This window comes from Solea senegalensis, linkage group LG4 (genome assembly GCF_019176455.1).
Source record: "Solea senegalensis isolate Sse05_10M linkage group LG4, IFAPA_SoseM_1, whole genome shotgun sequence".
Taxonomy (NCBI): domain Eukaryota; kingdom Metazoa; phylum Chordata; class Actinopteri; order Pleuronectiformes; family Soleidae; genus Solea; species Solea senegalensis.
Genome location: NC_058024.1, coordinates 4215581 through 4227315, shown reverse-complemented (window position 1 = coordinate 4227315; position 11735 = coordinate 4215581). Strand labels below are relative to the sequence as shown.

General features: G+C 39.1%; 2 protein-coding genes across 2 annotated transcripts; both read right to left on the bottom strand.

Annotated features, from left to right (window-relative positions):
• Positions 1–1901: 1901 nt before the first annotated feature.
• gnl3l (guanine nucleotide binding protein-like 3 (nucleolar)-like) lies at positions 1902–7994 on the bottom strand. The gene is made up of 15 exons (XM_044023053.1): positions 7922–7994; positions 7804–7847; positions 6447–6557; positions 6244–6360; positions 6060–6143; positions 5834–5969; positions 5526–5629; positions 4757–4901; positions 3794–3881; positions 3545–3722; positions 3313–3455; positions 3092–3228; positions 2808–2980; positions 2561–2732; positions 1902–1987 (listed from the first exon to the last, which is right to left on the bottom strand). Exons 1-15 carry the CDS (start codon positions 7932–7934, stop codon positions 1923–1925), a joined length of 1710 nt encoding a protein of 569 aa, XP_043878988.1. The 5' UTR covers positions 7935–7994; the 3' UTR covers positions 1902–1922.
• Positions 7995–9425: 1431 nt separating this feature from the next.
• Positions 9426–11673, bottom strand: LOC122768144 (red-sensitive opsin). The gene is made up of 6 exons (XM_044023912.1): positions 11514–11673; positions 10832–11128; positions 10555–10723; positions 10309–10474; positions 9982–10221; positions 9426–9888 (listed from the first exon to the last, which is right to left on the bottom strand). Exons 1-6 carry the CDS (start codon positions 11614–11616, stop codon positions 9790–9792), a joined length of 1074 nt encoding a protein of 357 aa, XP_043879847.1. The 5' UTR covers positions 11617–11673; the 3' UTR covers positions 9426–9789.
• Between the last annotated feature and the right edge of the window lie 62 nt (positions 11674–11735).

The window sequence follows — 11735 nt, the reverse complement described above, 5'->3', positions numbered from 1 at the left end:
ATTGCCAATGTGCCTGTATTGTAGGCGTTACGGTGAAAGCAGCGTCATATTGTAGGCGTTATGGTGAAAGCAGTGCCATTTCCAGTGCCCCTGTACAGTAGGTGTTACAGTGGACGGCAGTCTGACAACTTCACGCATAGTATCGGCTCAGCTTGCTTGGACCCTTGCCTGAGCAGGTACTAAAAAACTATTGCTAATGGAAAAGCAAGATAACCATGCTGTGCCGAGTCGCACTAATGGAAAAGCACCATGTGTTGAATTCATCCATGCATACTACTTAGGGGGCTCAACTTAGTAGTAGTGGACAGTCATTGGATGAATAATAATGAATAGGTTTTTCTCATTGAGGTGCACTTGAGAGGTGATTGGACAAATGCGGAAAACACAACTTCCAGGGAAGCTCAGCTTCGCTTTCAATCAATGGAGCAGTTGGTGGGTGCGGACGCTGGGCTTCTGCATGATGATCAGAGGAACTGTCTGAAAGGCGGATCCAAACATATGACAGCGGGGCCTTTTCTGCCTCAGTCCTGTGTAGATTTTGTGAGTCTGTAGACAAATACCTGGTCTTTGTGTTATTTGCTCGGTGATATAGCCCATTTTCTTTTGTCCATATACACTCTAAATAAAAACAGTAATAAGTAAAATTGAAATGCTAGAATTCAATTATTGTGTTTCCTTGTTCTAGTTGTTCATTGCAGAATGTATGTAAGAATGTATAAATAACTGGGCCTGAAATTTACTTTCCCCGTTTCAAAGACCAGCAACCGCCACGGCTGGACCTTCAGTGACACACAATACCAAACTCACTGTTGTGCGGAAACCCATTATGTGGGTATCCTATTTCATGGACGTACACGGATGCCAACCACCACATCAATAAAATAAGCAGTGATAATACAGGAGTCACTGCTGGTTTTATGCAGCCAATGATACCAACTATATTTGGGTATAGAACTGACCGTTTCCTTCACAAAATGTACTTGTACACAACCAAAAATTCGCTCAATTCTCAGCATAAATTATGACTAACTGGATCTATTAATTAAGATATCCAAAAATATAAAACACAAACCCTAAGTGAGAAGTTTAATAAAACTTGTAATTGTGCTGAAAGCAAAACTTTCATTATTGTTTCAAGACCAGTGTACAGAAATATATGGTTAAGGTAAGCGGTTTGTATTTATATAGCTCTTTTCTAGTCTTGATGATGACTCAAAGCTGCTTTACACTACAGTTTTAACATTCACTCAATTTCAGAATGTCCTATACCATGATAAACAACATGGATAAATATAATAAGAAGTGGGGAATGTTCTTAAGATTGTATTCGTTACATGGTAGCTAAAATGTATGTGTACACTCTGATCATTGTGGCCTGTTCTTGGGGGGCTTTCAGAAAAGAGGGTGGAGGTGATTTGGGTGCTATGCAGGGGTCCGTTTACTGGACTACCTCAACCTCCCATTGGACAAAGAATGGACACAGAGCAGTAGTTTGGTAGTCTTCTGGAAAGCCTGCTCAACATGTCATGCACGGTCTAATTTTTTTGTCTTTTATCTTCTATGCGTTTATACGTAAATATATTTTTTTTCTTTTCCTTATAATTCTATTTTATTAAAATAGAATTATATAAGTGCCCTTACTCTGATATTTCATTGTCAACGCATACAGCTGTGTATCTTAATTTTGCCTTTGTTTGTTGTAAGAATTAAAAATCAATAAAGTCTGAATCACAAAAAAACATTCACTCACTTTCATACAGTGCATTTATGTGCAGCACATTTTCATCACTCATCTTTCATACACATACACATTCATAATCTCAATCAGCATGGAGAGCCCAGAATCAAACCCGCAACCTTCGAGCTACCGTTTCCAATCAACAAATTAAGAAAAGACATAATTTACTTTATTTTATTTATATTTATTCAGCAAATGAGAAGTCCATGGCAGACGTCAAGGTGTCTGAGAGCTTTGTGGCAATTTTGTCTGTTGAAGAAAGGAAAAGAAAAATGAACAGGTCTGCCAATGATCGTTTTGGTCGTTGACTAATCATTATTTTCGATTATATACACAGCGCGGTTCAATACTTGACCGACCCTCTCTAGATGAAGATCAGTCATGAGGCAGAAATGGCCATTTCCTTCTCGGAAAGTAGTTAGGGTTATGCCAAAAAGTTGCTAGATTTGTCACTCGTCATTTTGTGAATAAAGATCGGTCTGCAACCAGGAGTCTGTAAAGTTGCTAAACATAGCGACAAAAGGTGTGTGTGTGTGTGTGTGTCGCGTATTAAACAAAGTAACCGCAGTTTCATTCAGCCGTGCAGTGATGACTCCGCCCATGTTAAGTAGGTACTTTTTTTGCAGTGGAGATGCAACCTAATCATGCTGTGTCGTGCCGAGGCGAGTAGAGCCGGTGGAAATATGCCATAAAGGTCAAGTTTAGGGTTTGGGCTGGAGTTGTGATGGTTAAGGAGCTAGTGAATGCATGCAAAGCTAATTAGAACTGAGTAAATTAAATGATCATCAAGGACAATAATATGGATTTGAAGGAATGACAAACCTGCTCTTTTCTGCTGCTTTTTCCTCTTCTTGCTGGCAGCCAGGAGAGCCTGGCCCTGATGTAGAGGATCTACATCTACGATATCCTTCAGTTTCGGAGCTCTGGGTGCAGCATCATTTGCAGCATCAGTCCTCACTTTCTGAGATGCTATCTCGACTGTCATTGGTCCAAACTATTTTGATGAGAAAGAATATCATAACTAGCCACAGTTAAGGGCACAACAAACAATCTGAAGCTTTCTTCTTACCTCTGGATCCTGGCCATCCTCCATAGATTCAGTTTCATCCTTTAATAACTCTTGCTTCTCCATACTGCCGCTGCCCATTTCCAGGTCAGGGAAGCGAGGTTCACTCTGGTCACCTTGTGTCATTCCAGTGGTTTCTATGCAGAATCCCATTTGAACATCAGGGCACGAGGAGTCTGAAATAAAGCAGGAAAAAAATTCAAACTAATGGTGAAAACTGTTCATGCAAATTAGTTGTTTTGCACTTTCAATGATGCCAGTTTGGCCAAACAGTCTCTTTAACTCACCTGCAAGAACCTCCTGATTTCCTCTTTCCAGCTCATCCCAATCAAATGATTTACCCATCTCTGTAACAATCTCAGCGCTGACGTGTGTAGGGAGAGTGTGTGTCTCTGGAGGGTGTGTGAAGTAGCTGATTCTTCCTCTAAAAAACATTGCATGATCAATGTAACACAGTAAATAAAACACAGCATGCCATTTTTTAACTTGGATAGTCAATTTTACTCACCCTGTCCAGTCCAATAATACACTCTTTGCTGCTTTATCAGTGTCAGGCAGTCCTCCCTTTCTTAGTTTGCCTTGGCGCCGGGCGAGTAATGCCAAGAACTCCAGAGCTGTGTGAAAGTCTGGAACTCCATAGTGTTCCATGACCTGTAATCCAACAAATAGTGGAACACTGCAGTTTTCAAATAACATTTAAATAAGCATAAATCACATGTTTTGTTAACCTCTTCACACACCTGGGCTTTGTTGCAGCGTCGGAGGATTGCTTCAACAGGTGGAAGAGGATCCACGAGCTGTTCAATTTTCACACAGTTACGAAGAATCATTGCTGCATCGGTTGTTGAAGTTGCCATGACGATGCCCGGACAATCGAGGAGCTTTATGTGTTTGTCTAAATGCACCTCTTGAAGGCATCTGCAATCCATCAGAAACATTGGTCAAACAGGTAGAAAACAAGGTAACAATGACAATGACTGTATACTTACTTAGTGACACCAGGAGTCGCTCCAACACTACACGCTCGTACCCGTTTCAGACTGTTGATCAAACTACTCTTGCCCACATTAGGAAAACCTAAAAAAAACAGAAGAGGCTGAACTGATTTCTCTAGTGTTTCCCCTATCATTATATTAGGGGTCATCCCACAAATGCATTTCCCTTATAAATGTGAGACAATTTAAAGTTATCCATGCTACAGGCGTCCTGCAGCAGTCTTTGCGATGGAGGTGGTTCACTTGTCACAGTGTCTACTGACTCTGGGTCAGACTCCGGATCAAATGCGTAAGGGATTACGGCGAGAGGTCATGACGACGGCATTACTCAATGTTTTGATAATTGCTAGTGGTGCATCCGCCTTTCCAGAGGAGGAGCTGCGGGTCTGAGAGCTGACGTGCCAATTACGTCACTTCCAGGTAACTGGCCAATTACAGGACAGTGGGAAAGCTCTTGTTGGCCGGACAATCATGAGACAGTCCGTGTTCTGCGGGTGTGGTTTTGGTCTGAAACTGCATGGCTGACGAGAGCGTCAGTGATTAGACATTTACAATGGGCTCGATTGCAGCGACTAGGAGGTTTTTGACCATAAAAACGACTTCATGTTTGTAAGTACACCTCCATATCTCACATATAAGTGAGATAGGACCATGCTATGGCTTCTTTAAAAGAAAGACATGAATATCATGATTTCCTTTATCTATCTATTTACTGATGCATACATGTGTAGGTTTAGTTAGTTAGTTAGTGCTGGGCGGCATGACCAAAATATTATATCACGGTATTTTCCAAATCGTCTATGGTTTCACAGTATACAAGTTTTGTTTTTTTTAATGAATGAGCATGACAGAGAAGTGCAGTTTAATGTGTGTATGCAGCCGTGTGCGCTCGCTTAAATGCATGCAGATATTTTTGTCTGCTTTTCAACTGGTTGAAATGACATATGCATAACTTACCTACAACACCAACAGTGATGGCGGTCTTTATGTCCAGATTGCGGCAGTAGTTTCCAAGTAACTTCATTAAGCAGTCAGCACCAATACAAGCACTGCTACTTAGAAGCTCTGTGGTGGCTTGTGTCACTGGGACGTTACTGCGTTTCTGTCCATGTCAGAAAGGAAAAATAGTGTTAATGTAATACGAACATGAGTTCAGGTTTTGTGAAGAGTGGCTATGTGAGGTACTGACACATAGTGATTTGTAACTGCACTCTATGCACCTGAAGATTTTGTGTTGGGAATCAGCTGAGACACTGAGGCTGTCAGCAGGGACACAAGAAAAAAAAACAAAAGGCTCGCCTAACGAGCTCTGGCCTCGGTCTTGGTATTGTGTAACCTTTTTTTGATATCGTATCAGTATCTGAATTTGATACTGATTCCTTAATTCTACTGTTTTCAATAGCAACTTTATCAAATCTGTTTAACAACAAAAAATATATAAAAATATTCTGCCAGCATGGGACATTGTGTTTATGGAGTATTACAGAATTACGCAGGAGTAAATTTGATGAGACAAGTCTCTTGTCCCCCCACTGGCAGACATATTTACAGTCTGAGCGAGCACCCTAGGCTAAATCCCAGCACAGGGGCAACCAGGAGCATGCACAACACAATCAGTGCCTCATACAACTACACTTCAAAAAAACATGAGCTGTCCCCTTTTAAACATTTGGAATGAGGGTGAGTATTTTCCGATTACACAAAGAGAAATATAATAAGTGCATACCAAGTTCTTGTTCTGTTGCTGAGTAGACGCTTTGAAAGCCACAGTAGGAAACTCATTACGAAGATACTTAATCCACTTTTCCACGACTTCCTTTGACACCAGATCTAGAACAATAAAACATGTGACACAATTAATAAAACCACTACATTGTAGTTCTGGGCAGTATGAACAAAGACTTCGATCACGGTATTTTCAAAGTTTCAAGTTGTACAATGTTTGGTTTTTTTTAATGCATGAGCATGAGTGAGCGCTCCTGTAACAGAGGCACGACTGATTTAGTGTGTGTCTTAAATCTTAAGCTCACTTACCAATTTTGTTAAGTACTAAAACGATCTTCTTGTTGGTTCCACTTTGAATGACTGCCTGCTCCACCTGAGGACACCTGCAGCCCAGAGGGTCACGTGCATCTAAAACTTCCAAAATGACATCTGCAGCCTCCACTACCTATAAATTCACAACAAGTACAACTTATTGTAAACACATCTGTTTGATAAATTCTAATTTTCAGCAAAAGCGAGAGCTGTGGCTAAATACCTTTTTAAATTCTCTGTAATATGCCTTTCTTGAATTCTCATTTTCAAAGTTGACATGCTTTTCCAAACTCTGCATCTCCAGCTCCTGAGAGCAAAAGAAAAGTACTCATCAGCACATGAGCAGATTGCGTGGTACACACCGACTCTAACTGAGGTCAATTTCAACCAAATTGGTTGACATTTACCCTCTGTTCAAACTCTCTCTGTCGCTGTAGGATGTCATTCTGAAAGCTCTGCAAATTCCTCCTCTTCATCAGCAATTGTTCTCTAGAAATCCTCTGCTTTTCTTGGAGGTCTTGCAGCTAATTTGGAAAGATTATTTGAACTGATTAGCCTTAAGAACAAAGCAATGTCATTTCAGACAGGAGCACACATGATGTCCTTTTACCCTTTGCCTCCTTTTTTCTTCTGGTTTTCTGGCGTTGCCGACATGCTGTGCAGGTGACTGCTCTGAAGACTTGCTCCTCCCTGAAGTATCACCCTTTCCTCCATCTTTGGCCTGTAAGCAGAAACATCAACAGTTATGAAAAGAACAAAAAAGTACAGTATTGTGCAAAAGTCTCAGGCACCATCAGCTTCGATGCTTTATGTCTGTCAAATTCTGTGATTATTTACATTACGACTGGGATTATACCTGTATGTATCCTGCACTGTCATCAAGGGAACTAGATATTGATATATATTGTGATATAAATCACATCAATATTTCTGTTGAGCTTAAAGGCATGGCTGATATGACTTATAAATAATATCTCAATATTTTTAGACTATATCCCAATATAAGAGATACTGTATATGGGGATACATAGCTGCACACAGGTTGTTTCTCTGGGCTCATGAAAGGCTTTCTTTTGAGATGTTTGTGAGAGAGTGACAATACACCGTAAATACACTCTTATAAAATATCTAAACTGTATAAAATATTCCACACTTAAAACACAGCTAGTACCTTTCATTTCAGACCTGGTTTCTTTCTTTGACTTTAGTTTTTAATGTTAACTGAATGACATTTACATGAGTTAGAAACAATGAAATCGCCTATAACGGGGATGTGGTTGTCAGGTCATTATCAGGTGTTCAAATATACAGACAGACATAAATAAAGCAGTACAGATAATCTTTAGCATTCAAATCCCTCAACATTTAGACAGCTATTTGCTAGGGTGAGAAATCCACTCTCACACTTATTAATTAATCAATATAGATCATATTTAATTTCTAATTGGTGTATTTCACAAATGCATATAATAAACATGATGACTATGAAAGAGACGGCCATTAAAAGACGGAAAAGTCATCACAGACACTGATATGACATAGGAGCATATTATGCATGTTATTATATAGATTTAATATCAATGTATGCAGTGCCAGAGTGGGAGAAGAGAGGGATCAAGTTCTGGTTCTGTTGAACAGGCTTCATCACAGTGACACTGACGTTTTACAAACATTCTCAGCATGACACATTTTTACGGGTAATCTACGGTGCTGATAGCACTAATTATTTCGAGAAATGTCATTAATTATTGCTTAGTAAATATTAGAGATGGTTAGACAACATTTGTCAGAGTTCGAGGAAAAAGTGAAGCAGAGAAAAGTAACTCATGTCAAATGTAGAGGTTCTTTACAATCCAAACGATGTACAACATTAAATGGACACTGACTGTTGGAAAGAAATGCGATGTAATAACGCACTCAAACACTACTGCTGCTACAGTTAGCCACAGCAGGCAGCGCTAACTTACCTTAAACTTCTCCAGAAACCCGAGACGTTTTGCTCGTTTCTGTTCTGGGAAACGAAGAAACCGTTAGAAAACAACATTTCCAGGGAGTACAATCAGTCGACACCAGTAAAATACATACTAGATTTGGACATAGCTTCAGACTCGTGTGTTTCTCCCTGATTCACGTGCACGGCAAGTGGGTGGCGTCTTCTTTCTTCTTCATGACTTTTTTTGTGGCGGTTGGCAAACAACGATTTGATGAATTACTGCCACCATCTGGTGTGGAGAGTGGCTCTAAAGGTTAGCAATTCTACTAATATGATAATAATAATAATAGTTGTAACTGTCTTTGAGACAGATTTCATTGTTATAAACTGGAGTTCTTTAAGTGTTAACATTAATAAATAGGAGACAAAAGGGCTGTACATTTATGCATAAGTGAATTAAATTATGTCTGTATAATAATTTTAATCTCACTTAAATACCTTGAAGTAAGGTCATTTTATTTTGAAGTGCATGCTCACATGACTAGGGTCAGTTTGAGGTTAAACTGAGGGATTGTGGGTCAGAAGCGGGAAAACTGTCATGGAGACAAGAGGATTTCGTAAGTTTTCTGCACTGTGTTCAAGAGGCGCACACGGTAATTATACTTATATTAATTGTCATATGTATTTAATGTTTGGTTTGTTAAAATAAACCTCAATGGACTCATATGGACTTTTATGTTTGTATTTATAGTTTTCACGGTGTCTTATGATTTATTGATGTCGACGGCGAAGGAGAAGAAAATAGAACATCAAGACAGCTGTACGAATCGTGGCCTTTTTGTTGAACCTGTCTACAATAGTAATGATAATAATAATAATAATAATAATACTACGTTTTTGTTTTAATCAGAACCAGAATCAGATTTATTGGCCAAGTATGTGAACACATACAAGGAATATGACTCAGTTTTATCCTTAGCACACACTGTACATTAAACGTAAACATGAACATACATAAACATGAACATACCATGACATTCAACTGGAAGGACAACAAAGAACAATGATTTAAAAAGTGGTGTGGTATAAAAAATGAATAAATAAGGTATATATTTAAATATATATATTTAAGTATATATATTTATTACATTATTTACAGAGAGACACGATGAGAATATAAAGTGCAAAATAGTGAATAAATATAAAATCTGTTGGTTTTGGAGTAAGAGGGGTTAATGACAATGGGTGACTGATTTTAAGAAATTTACAGTCACTCAGGTTTCTCTTTGATATTTATGGTATTTATTAATTATAATTAAACTAACAAAAACCTGGGCTGAGCTGCTTTCTCTCATTGAGAAACTGGTAATAATGTATTTTAGCCAGTTCTATTTTTAGTAACTCCAATTTTGAAAGCACACCAACAATAGACGAATGTAGCTGTGTTTGTTAATTATACTAATGCGCTCAGCTTTCTGAGCTTTCATTTCATTGGTAAGGTGAAAGTAAGGATATCACTTGACTGGATTTGATTTGAATTGTTAATATCAAGCACTCTTCATCGACTTTACATAGGTGAAAGACAAACTGGATCAAGGTGGATGATCTGCATTTTTGGGCTCCTAGAATTATAGAATGAATCCCAAATTCAGTCAGTAACTTTTTCCAACATTCATGTTTGATATCACATCCAGGTTTACCGTTGAACCACTGCTATCTATAACCCATATTAATATTTGTATTTTAACTCTGTTTTCTGTTATATTCACACCAGTGATGAACAATCTTTCATAATGAACACAATGAACAACCTCAATATGCTTGATATTTTTTTTATATTCATCAGAAAAAACAAACAGTGATACAATGATTATTTTTCTTCATGAATATTTTTTGCTTTTTCATTTGCCAGAAAGCTATATCTACTAAATAAGAAAAGAAATGTAACATTAAACATATACTGTACACATCACAATGGTTCTCAGTTTGACTTTCAAACAGGAAACATGGAGATGGAGGTTTAGGCAGGAGCCACAGATGAGACCTCTGTCTTTGATGTGGACACTTCAGAACCATCATCCACTTGTTTGCCAAAGAGCTGCATGATGCATGTGCGGAACTGAGAGGAAACAATAAAATAGTGTGTTAAAAATCGACATCAAGCACATTTCATTTGGAAAAATGGAAAGCTTGTCATGTTTCATGTTCCCACCTGTCGGTTCATGAAGACATAAATGATGGGGTTGTAAATGGTGGCGCTCTTGGCAAAGTATGCCGGCATGGCAGCAGCCAGAGGATGGAAGGCATAACCGGGGTTGGCCGCAGCAAAGCAGGCAAAAAATGTATAAGGTCCCCAGCAGAAACAATATGCCAGGATCATGACAACGACCATTCTGGATACTTCTTTTTCAGCTTTCTGGGTTGACTCTGATTCCTTCTGCTGCATGGCAACCTGTCATCGACAAATCAGTGCAGTGTGGGAGTCAGCCTGGCTGTGATCCACTTCACTAGTTGGCGAATCAAACTGCAGGTTACTTACTGAATGGATGGCCCACCAGACGGCAAGGTAGCACAGAATGATTATAGCCAAAGGAAGTAAACAACATGTAACCATAAGAACAACCATGTAGGACTGCACTCCAGGGTCTTCACTTCCACTGAATACATCAGGCCCACAGGAAGTCTTCAGTCCATGAGGCCAGTACCTATTACAAAAGAATGTTTAAATGATCTCTCCACTCATGAATTCATGTTTTTTTCTTTACATCTATAAACTGCAGGTTACCTGCTCCAGCCAAAGATTGGTGGTGCACACCACACTGCTGCCCAGACCCAGGAGAAGATAATTCCAGCTGAGGCCCATTTGGCATCAAACTTGACATTTCCAAAAGGTTTGCACACAACAACCCATCTCTCCCAGGAGATGATGGTCAGAGACCACAGAGCAGCAATTCCTGTGTGGAAATGGTAGGATACTCAGAAAGGGGATTTTTTTTTTGCTCTAATCACATAACAAAGAAAATGGTCTTTGACGGTAACGTTATAGAAAGAGTATTACTTACCACAAACAGAGACAATGTAGCCCTCAAAGATACACATTGGATGTCCCAGAATGAAGTAACCAAAAAACTGATTGCATACACTGATGGTGCTGGCAAAAACTGTCTCTCCAAGATCAGCAATGGCAAGATTGACCAAGATCCAATTCAGTGGGTGACGGAGTTTCTTGAACTTTGCTGTTGCCACCAACACCAGACCGTTGGTAAAGACTGATGCGACGACCACAAAAAACATCCAGATTGTTGCAACGTTGTAAATCCATCGAGGAGCAATGTGGTAATTGGGACCCTCAAATGGATCTGGGGGGGAAATAGCAATATTGTTGCTGATTGTCTCCTAGTAGTCTTACTATTTAGAATCTAATGTGGTCTCACAAGTATACATATTTTTCGTTAGCCCATAATTAATTGTATTTATTTATTTATTGATTGATTGATGACTGTTTTGTATGTAATTGTGTAAATAACATCACCTAAACATTTTCTTTGTCATATTTAAATGGTATAATTTTCCACTATACTGACTTTGGAGAACCTTAAATAATGGTAATAATGGTAAATTAAAGCCAACATTTTTGCTTAGGGTTGACATTTTTGTTTGGGTCAATTCTACTGAAGTCTCTGACTTGGTGAAATGAGCATTTCCAGCAAATGCTTGAGAAAATAAGATTGCAGTATACTGTACCTCTGGTGTTGTTGCTGTTTGTGTAAGCGAAGGCAGATCCCCTTGTTGTTTCGTCATGGTACCGCCGGGCAGCAAATGACTGTTTTCCCCACTCTTCTGCCATTGTGATCTCAGAAGGCCTTTCCTGTCACTTCTGACCTCCGTGGATGACTGGAGCCACACATCTGACTTTAGCTTATATACCTGTGCATCAGAGATCTCTGATAGGATTAGCTCAGCCAA